This window comes from Aythya ferina, assembly GCF_964211825.1.
Source record: "Aythya ferina genome assembly, chromosome: 2".
NCBI classification, from domain to species: domain Eukaryota; kingdom Metazoa; phylum Chordata; class Aves; order Anseriformes; family Anatidae; genus Aythya; species Aythya ferina.
The window spans coordinates 45339281-45358107 of NC_140297.1; the positions used below are offsets into that span (position 1 = coordinate 45339281).

Genomic DNA, 18827 nt, shown 5'->3' on the forward strand with positions numbered 1-18827 from the left:
TGTAAGCATTGATCAAAAATGCAAAGCAGCACAATGGCACAGAAAAGTCTTTTAGGTGAAGAGTCTTACGTGGCAGAATGGAAGGGTTATGTATTAGAGAAGGTAGAGTGTGTGCTGGCCAGATGGATAAGCAACGTGGGAGATTTTTCAGGTGAACTCCTAGTATGGAAGTTAAAAGCACTTGGAGAACACCAATGAATCAAGATATCTTGCACTTCTCCCACAAATGCAATAACAGACCCATATTACCTCCTCTTCTTCACTATCTGGTTGAAGTGTGAGAGGGAGTTGTCTAACAGCCTGTGACAACAGATTTATTTAATATAAATATGGATGTGCTCCCCCAGCTCAAAAAATGGGTTTAGCGAAGAGATGACTGTAATTAAAAGTGTTTGCAAATGTGGGTTCTTACAGTTGTCCAGGTGCAAAACAGATTTCCTAAAATATTCTAGGATTCAGCCCCAGAAACTTGCAGTTTCTATAAGGCTTTCCACCTGTATCGTTAGTACTCCCATTAAAACATGAAATTATTTTCATCAGGTATAGATTAACTGATAACCTAGCAAACGTGGTGGCATGGTAAATTTGCTTCCAAACACTATGGTGAGGTTGTTCCACTCCAATTAGATCTGTAGAGACAAAAAATCCTGATTCAGAGGACCTGGAAGCTTCAAGGCTGTTAATACCCTTTCAGAAATGCAGTAATGTCTCACACAGCCCACGTCCTGTCAAGTTGCCTCTTCCCAGATGGCAATGTAGAAAACAACAAGCTGTAAGGAATGTCTCGTCCCTGAGTCAGCAAAGCGTTTGATCACACACTTGAGGTTAACAATTCACCCAAACATATGCTTAACTCCAAACACATCCTGAAGCCCCTTTGAAGTCACTGAACTGTGCTCCAGTGCTCTGATGAATCAAATCCCTCATAGGTTTATCTGATCCTGCTCACAGAGTTTCAGGGCCTTTGGAAAAGTTGAGTTTCTGTCACCATTACCGACACTTTCCGAAATCAAAAAAGGGGCAGCAGCTTCAAGTGACTTTGTGTAGTTCAAGACATTGCCACACCAAGTGTCAAGTGAATAACTCAACTTCCCAGACATACTCAGGACAGAGAACAGCACCCATTAAACTCACCAGGCCATGTTGTCTGGTATAGTCTGTGAAAAGCACCATGACATTTCTGATACAAGCCAGGAAAAATGAGAAAGAAGCCCCCTCCCACCCTGAAGCTGGAGTTGCCACCAACTAGAGAACAGATAGAGAAATATTCAGTAGATCACTGGGAAACAGTAATTATTGTCGTCTGATGGCTCAGCTCACACCATTGTTGTTCTGCTACAAAATTTAGTTGCCACATAAATCTTGGGAGCACAATACTGTGTACCATATGTTACGCTGCGTGACAATGGATCTTGGAAAGGAGGACTAACATAATTTGCATGGTAATGAAACATTTTTTTTTCCCGAGATGTCAGAAACAAAGTAGCTGCTGACATTTAATGCTAACCACCTGCTGATAGCTTTCTCTTTGATTAAACACCCCCGGAAGTGGGGAAGCCCTTACAAATAGGTACAGATGAGATTTCAGGCACACATTTAGAGGGCAAGAAATAGGAGGCCATTAGAAAAGAGTCTGAGGGGAGAAAAAAACTTGTTTTACGTCAACAATTAAGCCATGGTTGCATTAGAGAATCAAGCCCTGTGGAGCTACAATTTAATTGATCTTGGGTGAGAGCAAATAAAGACTAAAACAGTTTTACTTAGGTGGAATGTAAGTAAGTGTCCAAGTTCAATAATGCAATCCAGAAAGCTGACATGGGCTGCAATTACCCAGCCTGGGAGATGCTCAAACCCATACAGTGACCACATTTGTCCTGTAAAGTTCCTTGAGTGTAAGTGTAGGGAATCTGCAGCTCCATCTTCTGTTTTGCTGTAAGTCAGAGGCTTGCCCTGAGTGATAGCTCCAGCAGACTGGATTCTCCTGGTGGCAAGACTCCCCCATTCCCAATCACCCAGTGTCACTTCCCCAGCAGGAAGCTATTCTGCACCAGAGGGCTCTTCCACCACATCCTCAGGATGCCCGCCTCCATGTCTGAATCTCCCATATCTCCTTTTTGAGTAAGAGCCATGTACTACTACAATTGCCTTGAGACAGAGTAAAGCTTGATCATGTGCACCCTCAAGATGGGCCTCCACATGACTACATGAACTCCTAGAGAGGAGAGGTGTCCTGACAGCTACTCCTGTGCTTAATGCCTTCTCTCAGGCCACTCAGGTAGCACCATGCTCAGTGAGCTTGGCTTCCCCTTGGGAAGATCCTCATTTTCCAAACTTTATACACATAGCCCTGGTATTCTGATCCAAGCTGCTGCGACCAAGGAATTAACTTCTATGTGTTCCCAAAGGTTGACCTTTAAGGGAAGGAAGAAGGGAGCCTTTTGATCATCACAAGTGACAATCCTTGCACAAAACAGATGATTATGGTATCCTCTGACAACATCTCTAAACTTGTGGCTGACAGCTTTCAGAATAAATTCTGATTTTAATGTAAACAACAGTTTTCCTCCTATCACATAAAACAAGGTGTTTAGCTAATATAAATGTCTCACTCTGAAGCAAGTACACTATTTAATGGCTCACTGACATTCTACAAAGTAACCCTCTCTAGTCTTGAGATACAAGGACATGGGCATTGTCAAATCATTGCCCTCAGGCCACTTAAGGACTTTTGACTTGTTTTGTTTAAATGTGGCCAGAGAGTCCTTGGCACATGCAAGTAAATTGCCAGCACTGCCCTGCTGGAGACAGACTGCCAACAGGACAGGAGAGAAAGTGGAAAAACAAGGGGATTCTACAAAACCTCAGATTTATAAAATCCATCAAGAAAAGGTGGATCCTGGCAGAATCTTTACAAAATTACTCTCTTGCATTGTCTTCACACTTTATACAGTTCTGTGTTTTACACAAGTTTCCTTGAAAATTAAAACTTGGCATAACTTCTTTTAAAAAAATGAAGTACTTGACATGAAGATGAGAAGAAAAAAAAAAAAAAAAGCATTGGATTTTGACTTTTATATTTGGTTATGTAAGGGCTGTGACTAGTCATGCAAGCATAGATGTATATGACTGCTTGTACATTTTCCTGTCAAACAGGCATATATTACTGAAAGATACCAAAGACTGAACAGTTCTGGATTATACCCTGAATGTAAAATCAAGGACAGTGTTCAGGTTCAGTGTTTGTATTGGTAAATGTAAATTAATGAGCTGGATTAATGTCAGGGCTAAAAGACTGCAGTCTTCTAAGCAGAAATATAACCAGTTACAGACCCTGAGTAACACCTCAACAGTAACATAATGCACAGAAGAGAATGGCTTCTGAAAATATCCCATACTGTCCTTTTGGAACAATGCTCAGTTTTAGTCACCCATTCTTCAAGCTATCTAGTGGAAACAGAGGAAGCACAATGACAAATCAATACATTAATAGGGGCACAGGAGAGAGAGATTTCAGTAAGCTGTACTGCACAGAAGGGAGAAGAGACTAACAAAGGAAATAGTAAGGTTTTGTAAATTGGTAAGTGATACAGATAATGATATCTTGTTCTGTTTCACTCGGAAGCCAATGGTAACTGGAAGGTAAGAAATATATTTAAAGATAAGAAGACAAAAGAATGAACATTCTAAAAATCATGTCTCATTAACTGCTGGTGCCCTCTGACATAAAGTATCATTGAGACCTGGAGTTCAGCTTTATTCTGAGGATTTTCTTTTCCTAGTAACAAGGAACAGTATTTAGATGAAATTGTTCCACTAGGTGAAATTATTTTATAATCAGGCATTATAGAGTCTTTTGCAACTTCCTGTGAAGCTGCTGGCTTAGATGATGCTGGAGATAGAGGTGGCTACTCATCAGTGTGACAACACCTGTACTCAGAAAGGAAAACAAGAGCTGCCAGGACTATGTTATCTGGAGATTAGTTCCTTTTTAAAATCTAAATTGGGAATCTAATTTCTTATTGCATGGAGTAAATGTAGGGGGAAAAATGGCCTATATTTTTCTATATGCCACTTATTCATTCTGAAAAATGAACTTCTGGCTAGCCGCACAGGTAGCTTCTTAAAGAGCCTCAGCATGAAAACCTGCTCACTTTATACTGGAGCAATATAGTTGCAGTAGTTGTACAAAAGATACAGTTAAAGAGGAAGAAAAAGAAACACTGGGAATATAAAAGCAACACTAAAAACTCATTTTTGGTTTCAAGCAACCAGGAATCTTAAATTGGCAGCTCCTTGAGATTCTTGCAAGGAATATATCTGTTTAGCATCCCTGGGTATTAAGCTGTCACTTGTAATTTCAGTTTGGGGTCAGAACAGAATTACCAGGAAGATATTTTTAAAGTGCAACACTAGATGCAGCAAAATCAATTACTTTGCCTTTCATTTTCAATTCCAGTCTTAAAAGAATAAACCGTGAATCTTCTCTGGTCTACACGCTTTTCCAGTGATAAAATTAGATATTTTTCCTCTGTTAAAAAGAAATTTGAAATTGCCATAATAAAAGGGGAATACCTGTTATACATTTAATTGAGAGAAGTGTGAATGGGGTGGGGAGGGAGAGGAGAGAACAGGGAGAGGAGAGGACAGGAGAAGGGAAGGGGAAGGAACAGGAACGGGGGAGAAAGAAAAGGAAAAGAAAAATGAGAAAACAGAAAATGACACAAACAAAATAAAGCCATATCTAAACTCAATTAAAATTGCAATCTTTCATGTTCAAGGAGTGAACTGGAAGAAAATGAGCTGAATTAAGTGTTTCTTTTCTAAAGCATATGAATGAATCATGTTCCTAAGTGTATTATTTAGTACTTAGAAGGGCTTGATGCCAGTAGATTCTGAATCATGACAGCTTACAGGGATTAGCAGCAGTTCCAAAGAAGATACAGAAATCATTTGAAATATTTAAACTTCTTCAGTTTCTGCTTTGCAAGCAGAGCTAGGTAAATAAAGGACATGATCTGTAGGATCATATAGGGCCAAAAAAAACTGTTTGAGAGGAAGGGACAAGAGCCCATCTGCTTCACCCCCTGCAGTCCTGCACACCCACTCTCACTCCTCCCGGGTGTGTAGGGATAGAGCCAGGCTGTGGTCCAGCTCTGTCTGCCCTCCGCCTGAGTCAGAACAACCACAAGAGTTTGGCAGCAGCAGGGTTTCCTCCCCTAAAATTGTATTCTGGAGTAGCAGGAATGAACCGATTCTCATACATCTTGGTAACAAAACAGAGCTAGAAGCATGCAAATCAATAGCGAGTCACTGCAACAGCTACGCTGTTTGGTCTGTCATAGACAGAGATGCTACACAATCATGCTGCAAAATCCTTAGATTTAAATTCATTCACTATCTTTAATTACAGCACTTAGTCACCTTAGGGGAGCTGGAACCTGCTGAACACTGAGAAATAGATACCATCATGTAATTGGGTTTCAAGAATATGAGAGAAGTGCCTGTCTCACCTGCAAGGGAATAATTAATGAAGCAGGGGATACAAATTCCCTGAAGCTAACCGCTGAAAGGCATCAACACGAAATAACTAACAAAGCCAAGTCCAGGTACAATAGATTTAAGCTTCCCCTTGTTAACATTTGAAGAACAGCAAAAGCAGCTCTGCAGGGTAAAAATAGAAAGCAAACTCAGAAATTCTTAGACTGAGGAAAAGTAAATACAGAAAAAAAATAATCATCAGAGTTTGAGAGAGGAGTAGGTTAAGCAAAACAAAATGGCAATAAGATATATTACTTACTAGAAGAATAACTTAATAAAATGGCATATTCAGGAACCAAAATGTCATGCCTCCCTGTTAGATGACAAATAAATTGCAATGACCTGATTTATATGACCCAATTCAGTAAAACTTATCTGGAAAAAGTGGAATGTCATAAGTGGGAGTAAAGTAGGGAAGGGGATGCTGCAAAAGGCTACACTGAGTTACATTTAACTTATGAAATCCAGGCAGTTTCCAGGTAATTCTATGAATTGTAAGAGGTTGTCACTATGTCCTTGTAGCTTCCAAAACCTTAACTATAGTAAATTGGCCATGTGGCACCATTTATGGAAAACTGTACCATGACTGACGAGGCCATTCTTACACAGACTGTAATTTTGGAAAGTTAAAACTTAACATGACTTTAAGATTTCACTAGGCAGCAGGTTGCTCCCATCACGTAACATGCAGATCATGGGGAACCTCAAACAAAACAGTGCTGGGGCCCTTCCTTCTCGAAGCACAAGTGTAGCTTTCCAGTTTGAGGGTGTACTGCATTAAGCAACCTCCAGAACAAAAGCTTTGCTAGCTAATTTTGTCATTTTTTACAAATTACAGTGAAAATGGTTGGTCAGAGACTTTTCTCTGCAAACAAATTCTATCAGAAAAATGTCTATGTATAAGGGATGTGCTGGGAAGAAGGGAATACAGGTCTGTGTTGGCATAAGTATGCAGGGAGGTGCTAGGAGAGAAATCTCTCATCAAATGTTCTCAGGATACAAATGAGCTTTCTAGGATGAGTGTAATAAAACTGTTACAGAGATTATATTGTGATTTAATGTGACCAAACGAGTAGTTGATGTAATTTTACTAAAATCAAAATGACATCCAGTCAAAATTAAGAACATTATCAAAACAAGCCTCAGTAAAAGTTTAAGTGAAATATACTGATAACTAAACACTCAGCTAGGCATCATTGAATATGCAGGAGGAAACAGGGAAATGCTCTCTGTTATCTGCTGATTTGGAATCTCTGATCAAGGCTGATTTCACATTAATTTGAAAGGGATGGTGAGAATTAAGGGTTGCCCATTTTTAACTGAGAACGATATGATCCACAAATATCCTGCTACAGTCTACTCAGGCAAAAGGTGTCCAGTTTCTCCAAAAAGAAGTAAACATGCAAGAGATTTAGAAGATGGTATTCATTTATGGACTGATGGGTTTTCAAATGGGAATAATTGACAGCTTTGCTACATGCTATTATAGAGCGGATGAGTAGAATAATTACATCCTTAACAATGCAGGGAGGAAATTCACGCTTCTGAAATTGTGGAAATGGTTGTGTTGATTGCAAATGTACCAGATACCAAACTGCTGGCACATTTGACATCAGGAAAAATGGCACAACAAATTGCTATCTCCTTTATATATGCTTACGTATTTATACTTATTAATACTTCTTTGTATGAATATCTAGTCTCTACACCACTAGGTGATCTGGTATTTTAGACAGTTCGTAGGGTTTTGTATTTCAAGCCATTCTCTTCAGAAAGAGATGCTGACAGAGAAATCACAAAGGTACCAGTCTGCATAGTACTGGCAAAGTGTCAACTACTGCACGGAACAAAGCTCTTACTCAGAGGAGAAAAAAATAGTAAAGACTGCCTAGAAAAGCCCTGCAGAAGGTTCTGATTTTGATGTATCCACCAGCTGACAGAATGCAGCAGGGTGGAGGAATAGCACACAGAGGAAGAAGTTGTTTTGATAAGAAACTTGGAAGGAACTGCTCATGACTGATACACTGACACAGGCAGTGACTGCCTGGCAGAACAGGCAGTGTAAAGAAGACACAAAGATGAAAACTTGGTAAGGGAAAAGGCAGAGCTGTAAAAACTGACAGTATCTGACCAGATACAGGGCAGCTGCAGATTCATATATACATGTAAGTATATATGTATATATACATATATAAGTATATGAATATGAATTGTTATGAAATCCCCATCCCAACACTGTTACAGTAGACTAAATCTCCTGTACTAATTCTTGGGATAAAAGTGGTGACTGTAGAAACTCCTCTTTGGCATCAGTCACCAAATGTAAATCAGCAGACACTGCAGAGGCAAACACTAAATGTGTGTATGCAGGTACTATATAATTGTACCAACCTAGGTCTTCAACTGTTAAATCCAAGGGTTTTCAATCCAGCTTGGTGATTAAAAGTATTAGCAAGCCCTTTTTTGCCGGTGCAGTTCTAGTTCTGGGTTATCCAAATACTTCAGCATGTTTACCCACACCAGAGATAATGCTTAATGATCAATGTAAGCTACAAGTTTTTCTTTATAGGCTATTGTTCTCCTGTTTCTCTTTTGTTTTCTGTCTACGTAAATTTGGTCCTATTAAAGCACTAAATAAAAATATTCATGTCTTTTCCCCCATGGTTTTTAAATTTGTTTAGATATGCTAATCAGCTTTTTTGCTTAATAGCCTCCAGAAAGGTTGTTTCTGTAATTAAAGTGATAAAGAGATATGCTAAATAATTAACCATATTTTTTATTTATTGATCTGCATGGGTAGATTAAATTTTAACATCTATGGCTCTACATAGTGATTTCATTAAAATTCAATGTTGCATGTAGTGCCAGTTATTCTAGGCATCAATCTTTTGTCCCAGTTTTAATGAACTACTATTATATTACCATCTCAACCAAAGGAAGTTCCTGCTTTTCTCCTTGTCTCTGCCCAAATTACGTCAAGGTATTTAATTCAGAGCCCGCCAGACAAGTAACTCTCTCAGACTCTTCATCGACAAACCCAGACACAGCTTTGGGATGAATGACCTGGTAAGTAATTCTCAGGGACAAGGCTCCAGAAGTAAAAGAAAAACAAAACACACTGCAAGGTTTAAACTCTGGAAACTTTTTTTTCCACCTAAAGCCTCAATTCAGAATACAGCATTTAGTTACCTACCGACCTTTGTATCTGGGACCAGTTGTACTGATTTATACAAATCTTCTGCAGCATGTAGTGCATCATATATACCTTGTCCTCTTCCTTCTCCGTAACTGTCCACTGCTGGTTACCTCAGGAAATGTGTTTCTGGGATAGAGGGACTTTCTACCTGACTTAGTTTGACTGCCCTTAGTTTTTTCCATTCTTAGATCTTCACAGAAAGGGATGGGCTGGACCAGGAACTCTTTCTCTTTTCAAAATTTTCCTTCTTAATTTTCAAGTGCACTTTACTGCATGAAGGAATGAAGCTTTTGTACATGATTTTCAATCAGAGTGAACGCACTCCCTCAGGCCTAAAATACTGGAGAAGAAAAAATAACTAGCAAATTTTGCATTCTGTTAGCTACTGCTGCAATTCATTGATTGCAGAAGAATTCATTGATTGTTGAAACTCTGACTGACTTCAGGACTTTCCTATCTTTTGTGGAATGTGGCCAGTCTGAATATTTTAGAGATATTCTACACATAAATTATTTCTATATTTTGTAGGAGTAATGTACTTTCTGCCCATTAGTGGCCTTTGGGGATATTGCTCGACAAGTGTGTTTTACACAAGCAGTTTATTTGTTAACACACGATCTTAGCATAAATGTTAGTTTTAGGGAGCTAATTGAGTATTTAAAGACTTTATTTGCCTAAATGAAAAAGGACATTAGTGTCAGGAAATAGATAAAATTTATTTTCTACATGTTTCAAGGGCTCTTGGGAAAAAAAATAATAAAAAAAAATCAATATTTTTAAGAGTTAACACGTATTTAAAATAATTAAGATCTAACTTTTGAAATATATTTTGAATACAAATTAAATGAGGACCGATTTTATGGTATTGTTTTACAGAACTATGTAGTAGAACACACAGAAACATAAGCTGAATACATAGGTCAGAACAGGGGTTGACCATCAGGAATAGGAAGCTCCATAAATATCCAGTGTATCAAATGCTTTAAGTATTTGAAAAGATACTTTAAGTATTTGAGTATAAAATACTTTAAGTATTTGAAAAGATCTTTTGTCTTTTTCAAAGTAGAAGCATTGATTTGACCATATAATAGGCAACTCTAACTTTTGTGAGTGCTTTTTATTAATCTGATAAAGACTTCTGAATTTATGTACAAATGTGTGTGTAAAAATTAATCATAAAGATAATCCATGTATATGGGAGATACTGAACAGTGTAACATTTGGGCGTGGAAGGAACAATTAGCAGGAAAGTTTGAATTCAGTAAAACTCTTAACTCCATCTTTGTGCCACCTATATTTTGCATAATACTTCAATGTTTGCTTGAGTCAGGCTAAATTCGATGAGATTAGATAATAAGCTCTAGTGTCTGCTGAATCAGGACAGAGATTTTAATGCAAAAATAAATATTTAATGTTATATAACAAGATTCTTAATAAGCAGAAGGGAACGGTAAGCTACTAACTGCAGAAATCAGATTTCAAACAGAATCAGATTTTGCAGGTTGTGCCATGAGCTTCACTCACAATACCATCATTAAAACCTGTAATAATGTAACATAATTGAGGAAGTATTTAAGCTTTTAGCACTCTGTGTATGTAACAGCATTTATTATAAAAAGGAAGCTATTTTCAGCCCCTTTCCAACTCATTTTCAGGTTGGAAAGAATGAAAGATGAGCTGCGCTCATGGCTAGTTGGTTGTATTCCAGCACTGGTAAAACAAATCTTCAAGATCAAAGGGCCAGCCATTTTAATAAACAGTGTGCACTACTGTTATTATGACTTATGGCTTTGATCTGCAGAGAGGGAAGCTATAAAATAGCACAAAAGAGAAATGAATTTTTTACTGCATGGTTAAGTGCTAACCATACATATTACATATATGTCTATCTAATATATATTGTACACATACCTATATATTTATACTGATATGGGAAAAAAACTCTAGGCGTATACATATAAGTACCTTGGTATAGAGCTCTATGTGCTTACATGTGAGATCACAGCAAAACTACACCTATCTGGGGAAAAGTACTTGTTTTATCTAGAGACAGAAGTTTTCACAGAAGTTTCCAGATTGTGATACTGGGAACAGGCTTAGGCATATGCCAGTGTATGTGCTGAGGGCACATCCCAGTACAATTCGGGTGCTGGTTCTTGCCTACAAAAGCAGCTGTGCTTTACTTTGAGGCTTACAGGCATGGTCTTCCCACTGTTACTCAGACTGTGCATCCTCCTGCAGAGCACAGGAGCTCTGTCCCTGTCCACATGCCTCAGTTTCTTTTGATGGAAGCCAGGATGTGTGAAGGTGATGGGAGAAGAGGTAGGCCAGGTCCTGATTTGCAGTCAGGACACAGCCAGCCCTTCTGCTGGGACGGAGCGGGAAGAAAGCATTCCCTGATTCCCCAGTTTAGTCATAGGCTTACAAAAAATTGTTGTTCTATGCTGAACATGAGCAGTTTCATGATGCAAAGGAAGAACATTTGGGGAGCAGTTGCCATGGAGAACAGGAGCCATTTAAAATTATTATCACATATCTTACAGAGATTCATGTTTTACATGACATAAGATCTTGGTTCACAAGTCTGATATTTTAACTGTTGAATGATTTTGTCTTTCCTCATGACTGGGTATTCAACTAGTAGAATCTTTCAAATACACCTACTATCCATCCTCTAAAAGCTGCATTCTCTTGAAGGGGTCCAAAAGGAAGGGTTGGACAAAACCACCTTGCAGAGTTGGTGAAGGTAAGAAGAGAAGTCCTAAGCCAGCTGTAGTGCACGAGGGGACAGCTATAACCTCATCTGTCATATACATTTGGCAACTCATTGCTCAAAACATGAAGAGGGAACTCACGCACATTTGGCAGTGATGAAGTAAACTGATTTTTTAGAATCCTAGCAAGGCTGATACTGCCGGTATGGAGAAATCACTTCATTTGACTTCTGATCCAGAGAACACAGTACTAAAATTACTGAGGTAAAGAATAAATATGGAACGAGGCAGAAGCAATTCCTTTTGATACCAAATACTTCAGTGCCCAATGATTTTTCATCATTTTCATCTGTTTCTCTATGCCACAAAAAAGGCTGAGTAGACCTGCTTAATTTCAAGACAAAATTGTAACAGTGATATAATTCTTTATATAAAAGAAAGCTTGTGGAAATGTTTAAATGGATATGTATATTTCTCACTTATTGCTTTATTATGTCCTCTTTTAACATTCATGAGTAATTTATCTTAAAATAAATTATTCTCCTTGGAGCTGTCTGCTTATTTTACCCAATAGTTTCAGTAATAAGTTTTTATGCATTTTCCCCTTTCCAGTATTTCAAACTACATTTTAGAGCCTAACTCCTTAAAACTAATGAATGTTTCTTCTTCTTTTATGATCCATTGCTGTTGTTGCTTAGCCACTGATTATATCACGTACAAACTTTATCTTCTCTCTTATGACAAATGTTGTTATAGTCTGAAACAATTCCATCACATAAAAAGTATTAAGTCTTTTGTGCTGGTGAACAGCTCTTACATTTCCTGTAGCATTATCAGATTGGCCTATTCCTTCAGGACTGCAGCGTTTCCACAATCAGGTAAATAATCAAAGTCTATTTCTCATTCTCTGAATATTGCTGATGAAAGAATGAATGTTATTCTTTCATGCTTAACTACGCAGAGCAGGGCTATTCATTTAACTGTTTCAGGAATCCCTGAACCATGAAGATAAATGGCTTTTGGATGAGCAGGGATTATTCTGCTGTATCAAGGGATGTGAGGCAGCACTTAATTTGGAGGATTAACTACTTAGGGTTACATTATGTTAGGCTGATATGTACAGAAACCTACATTATGAGAAGACTTGGCTTGAATGTATTTTCCGTGGTTTGGGATGAAACAATTTCTGGGTACAAATTATAAAATTTCAGGTAAGAGCACTGCCATCTTTGTAGGCTTGTTTTTTAATCTTACTGAAGACATGTCCCTGTGCAAACGATGAGCATTCTGGCTCTAAACAGCCTTTAGGTTCAATGAGCCCCCGCTTTTCACTTCTGTCTGATCTTTACCTGGGAACATAAATCCTCCTTCAGCATTTGAAGCACAACTGAGCTCATTGGAGCAGTAATGGCTCTGTGCACATTACAGATTTTCAACTGAATTTGAAACTTGTTTTTTTAAGAATTGTAAATACGGAAGATTTCACAGAATCACAGAATGGTTGAGGTGGGAAGAGACCTCTGGAGATCATCTAGTCCAACCTCCCTGTTCAAGCAGAGTCCCCTAGAGCACATTACTCAGGATCGTGCCCAGCTGGCTTTTGAATATCTCCAGGGAAGGAGACTCCACAAGCTCTCTGAGCAAGCTGTTTCAGTGCTCAGACACCCTCAGGGCAAAGAATTTTTTCCACGTATTCAGACAGAACTTCCTGTCTTGCAGATTCTGCCCATTGCCTTTTGTCCTTTTGCTGGGCATCACTGAGAAGAGTCTGGGAATATTACACAAAACAAACTCCTACATAGAACCTAAAATTACTCTGTGAGAACGTTTGGTTCTCTTGTTTTCTTTAGAGAAATTATTATAAGGTTTAATTTCCAGTTTATTGGATCCAACACATGCAAGTATAAAGAAGAGGTTCTCATTTGGCATTTTTCCTCAGAAATCACTGACCATGATGAACCAACTTGTCCATGGGAATGTATTTATTGTGTCAGAACTTGAGAGCATGTATCAGTCAAACACATGCCAGAAAAGTGACACTTCCCCAGGACAAGAAAATCTGGCTTTTGTTCACTCCTAGTCCATAGCTTGTAGGGCCTTAGTTGTGCTGACTGGCAGCAACAGGAATTTTTTGTAGCACAATAGAAATGAATGAAACTGATGATTTCATTTTAAAATGGCTAGTATTTTTCATATTGATTAGAATATGCTATATTGAGAGAATAATCCTGATTTTTGGATAAATATCTCCATACAGGAGGGTCTGGGTCACTTAACTATTTCATTTTCTTAACAAATGCACCTTAAGTGGTGAAATAAATAAATAAAAACAATCTGTGTGCATGAACCAGCTCTTATTTCTTATTCCTTTCATTATTTTTTTAGTATACCAATCCACTGAATTTATTAGTGGATTAATTTAATAGCATTTATTAAATTAATGGATAATCACTGTGGAATTATCAGCTCACTTACAATAAAATATTAATTTTCTCAGGCTCATTGACTACATTTGACCATCAAATTCTTACAGAAATTGTATCAGGGCAGTATTTTCTTCATTCTTTTTCAAGAAGGCATTTCATTACCATGCAAATGGCAGTGCCTCTGAGCAGGCTAATTAGCATATGTGACATGTAACATATAAATCACGGAATTAAGTCCCTCCACAATTTATACAGAAAGTGTAATCAAATTTGACTGGAAATACCATTGTTTTTTTTGAGATCTGGCATTTACACACGGCAAAGTGGTGGGTGGATGTCTATTACATGTGCAAAGATGAGAAAGAATAATTGTGTAAGATACTATGCATCACCAGCAAAGAAAGAACATTTAAAGGAAATGTACTTGGTAATTAGATTAATAATGGGCAATTAATCTGATAGAGACAGACAGCCTATTCAAAAGCAACAGAAGTACATAATGTAATCAAAGCATATTTGGCCCAATTACTTGCATTTGTTTATTTATTTACTGTCATGTTGTGTGCACATATTATCAGTATCTTTTAATATTCATTTTGGAAGATACTGCAATATTTGAGAAGCTAACAGAACACTGAAAAAGACCTCAAATTTAAATCTAAGAACAGACATGGCCCCTAAGCAGCTTAAGCAACTACAAATTTAGTTTCAGATATGAAATCTTGGGAACACTTTCCTGTAGGATGGCGCAGACCATACTCCCAAGCGTATGAGAAAGGACGCTGTCAGCAACTGCGAAACAGGCTTCAAGCTTAATACAAATGAAAAATCCACTCAAACATGTAATTTTGGCAGGTGGATAGAAACTCAAAACTTAGCACATATATCAACCAAACAGCCAAAAATCAGACCTTTCATTGCCATGAAACTAATCTAAACCCACTGTCACTCTCATCAGTGTGGTATGGTACACTAAACTTTCTGTCATGCAGTCATTTCTCTTACATGACTAAACATGGAGCTACTGCAGCTGGCAGCAGGCAGTCATTGATTTCACACTGTGAAAACACTTTCTAAAGACATCTCTGTTATCAAATGTGGTTATTTACCTGTCATAGTCTTGGCAAATCTCCCCAACAGCTACCAAAGCTTTCAAGTACTCATTGGGTTGATAGGGGTGGATATAGTGCAGTGAGCAGCTGTTCCTAGGATCACCATTGGATGCGGTGAAATCTATAGCTACCTGGAATAGAAGAAAAGTCAATGTGTTGTGGTGCTGTTCTGGGAAAGAGTATAGCCACACGAAACATTTATCTTTACCAAAACCAATTTTCTGCAGAGACTGCAACCTTAAAGCAAAGGTCATTTCGCAGTGTACTTAATCAAATTTGAATGAGGATAGTAGCAATAACTATTTCTAAAAGTATACAGCAGCTAATAAAATAAGAGTTAATAAAACTAAAATGGTATAACTAGAAAAAAAAAAGCTGGATAATTATTCTATGTGGGGAATTATGCTCTAATAAAAATGAATCAAATTATCTCTAGGTTCTCAAACTTAATTAAATTATTCCAGCTCAGGTAATGTTCAGGACATAAACGTTGTGCAGCTAAAACGTCCCTAGAGAGTTAAAAATTCTACTCAAACTATAAATCAAAACTCCATTCAGGCACATTTCTTAGCTATTTTGCACCTTCTTGTGTCTGTAATAATATTCTCGGTGACTACAGTAAATACTCTGGTGGATTTTTTTATCTTCAAAGCATCTTCTAAGTACTAAATAATTAACCCTCACAATTACATAGATGATAGCAACCTTAAAGGTGAGCTGCAGGATGAAAATACAGCTTGAATCTTGCACAGATTTTTGTGTTGAAAAGGCTTATGGGAGGTTGTGGGAAGCATTCAATGCCAAAACAAGTATATTAAAGAATCCTTTTAAAATTAATTTCTCCATTTTAGAATTCTGTTTATCCTCCTCACTGAAGAAATAATCTTGCATGCATTTTTCTGTGATATGACTGGCACGGATTGGAAAGCTCTTTCCTGAATTTGTGATGTTGCTTTCAAGGAATTCCGAAGTGGAGCATCAAGAAAACCATCTGGTCTCTTAGAGGGAACAAAGCCGTTTACAAACTTCCTTACAATTTTGTTCAGTGACCTCTTCCTCCAAAAACCCTGCTATATCTGGATCTTCAATAGCTACAGATGTACTGAATTCAGTTTGTAGTTCTACTGTGCAGTTGAAATGTAAGGGGCTTGCTGAGGGCTGCAAAAAGAACTTTGAAAGTCCCAGCTTGCCTCTGCGAACGTGCACCTTCCCCAGCTGGAGTCTGCTTGGCACGGGGAAGACTATTTTACACAGCCATAAAATGAAAATGAAACATGACATTTTCATTCTCCCTTAAAAAAGACACAGTCCTGAAAGTTTCTTGTTGCTGTTGCTAGAAGATAAAAGAGAAATATCATGCTGCATCAACTCAATATGGCTTTTCCCTACCTTTTCTGATTTTCCACGGCTAACTCTTGGCTGAAGAAAAACATTTCTCACTGGGCTCTAGTTAGCTTGCAAATCCCTTTGTCATCTTGATCAACTACAAGCCTCCCATGCTCCACAATGTGTCAGTCAGGAGATGTAAGCTTGATCTGGCTTGCAAACAAAGTAATCTTTCACCTCCACTCCCCTGCTCATTGCTCAAGCACTGGAGCAGTAAGCCTGGTAGTTTTCCACATAGATCTTTTTCCCAAAGTGACAGCTTGATTTAACTTGAATAAATCAACGGGAAACCCCTGATGTTTTAAACCCCCTGCATGCATATACGTAACTATCTGTGCCACAGCTGTCAGAAATGAGCAAGAAACTCTAGAGGTTTGTGAAACCTAAGGTAAATACATGGATAATTGAATGGATTAGCATAGTTTTGGGGTGTTTATTTAAATGCTCATGCTATGAATGTTCATACTCTGATGCACTATACTTGATTTTGATCCAAAATTTGGTTCTCTAAGGAAAGACAAAAGATGACCATTGTTACTTGTCATGGTTCCAAAATAACAACACAGATCCCTTCTCTTTTAGCATTACCTGACAGTACTGAGGTCTTGTGCAAATAAGTGGGAGAAGAATTAGAAATACAAAGTTAGCATAACACAGGAGCTAGGCTAAGATCACAAATAAGCTATTCTTGTGATCAGCAAAGCAGGAATCCTTTTTACAGTGCAGAGATTTGATTTTTGTCAGTGTATCTTTAAACATACTAGTTCAAATGTACGAGTCATCTTCCCACATCTAAATAAAAACCTAATATAGCAATAACTCTTAGCACTTATTTTTTTCTCAGTCTTGTAAAAGGGTGATTTTCAATGCACTGAAAATATCCTGTAGAGGTAGGATCCCCTGCTAGATCTGTCAGCAAAGAATCAGCCTGTCCAATACCATGACCCATCTAAGAGAGAATCTGTCCAATATATCTTTCTATTACAGTTCCTTTTATGCATAGTACACATCCTTTCTGCTGTATTTCCTAAAGTGATGAAAATGTCTTCTGACCACAGACCCATTTGCACTGCCAGCTTCTGAATATTTCTTGTACAGCAGGGAACGCTGTCTGATAAGAGATATGGTGTGCTGCAATAAGTGCTGAATAAAAGTAATGGCCTGGAATCAGCACTATTGATCTCTGAAGATGAAGGCTTCTTAATAAACGGTTTTAAAGTGAAGGAAAAGTTTACTTGGGTTTTTCAGAGACATTCTTTCTAACTACAAACTATGTTCCTACAATAGATGTACAAATTATCCAAAGAACACACAGCATGATGTTACCATAGCCCTCATCAGTGCCTTAAATGAGCAGGTACATCATACTACAGCTTTCTGTTACCAAATCTATACTTAGCTTCCCAGTTTCCCTCCCACAACAAGTGCCCTTTCAGATCACAGCTGCATCGTGCTGACTGTACATGGCATGAACTCAATGGAAATGTCATTAACATTAAGGCAACAACAACAGTAAATGCACTGGGACAGTTTCAAACAATTCCAGATCCAATGTCCCATTCCTATCAGAAGAAATGGACATCTGGAAAGGTGGAAGACATAGGCCTGATCTGTTGCAGTGGTCTGAAGTAAACAAATCAGGCCTATGTGAAAAGGAGATATATAGGACATATATACATAAAAGGAGATCATATAATATATACAGAAAGCAAGGAAGCACAGAGTATCTTTACTGTAGGCTGCAGTTTTTTGCTTCAGTGCCCACAAAAGAATCTCTGATACATTTCTGAAGACAGCAACAAGGCAGACAAGCAGTGTGTGCTGTCATCACAGGTAGTGGTGCAACTGAGGCAGGAAGAAGTAAAACATGCAGACAGTCAGTTTGTGATTAAGTAGAACCACTAGGTTATGAATGAACACAGCTATAGGCACAGAGACATTGACTTCCCCTGGTTCCACGTAGGTAGAAAACTGATAGTGATGAATTTGCACAATACTGTAGCTGGTGGACTTACAACTGAGACCAGCATTAATTTAGGCATCATCTTCTTGCCCCCTGTTTGGAGCCGTCATTACTTTTTGCAACATGATTGTCATTGCTCTAAAACATAATAAATCAGTATGTGCACAAAACTCCTACTTGCATTAGCACAGGTTTATTTTCTGGGCACAATACATTTTGCAGTAACACCTTAATAACTTATTAAGGAATGATGTATAAGATTCTTTTCTTTATGAAAGTGAGGAATCAGTATCTAATGGGATTCTCTTTCTTAAAAACATGTTAGAGAAGTAAGACACTTACTGTAAACTGTATTTGGCAGCCTCCCATGATATAATCTAAGAAAGAATGCATCTTGTGGATCTGCAGACAAGAAATCAAGACATGTAAATTAGCTGTGTACTACTAAAATATCAGAGTGTGGAACTGCCTGAAAAAAAGTAAACTGGAAGA

General features: G+C 38.0%; 1 protein-coding gene across 1 annotated transcript in view; it reads right to left on the reverse strand.

Annotated features, from left to right (window-relative positions):
* CPNE4 (copine 4) overlaps positions 1-18827 on the reverse strand; it is a 226720-nt gene that overhangs the window by 23613 nt on the left and 184280 nt on the right. The window contains exons 10-11 of the mRNA XM_084511725.1: positions 18678-18737; positions 14984-15117 (exon numbers count right to left, since the gene is read on the reverse strand). Of these exons, the coding sequence (XP_084367851.1) occupies positions 14984-15117; positions 18678-18737 (194 nt within the window). The remainder of the gene's footprint in view (positions 1-14983; positions 15118-18677; positions 18738-18827) is intronic.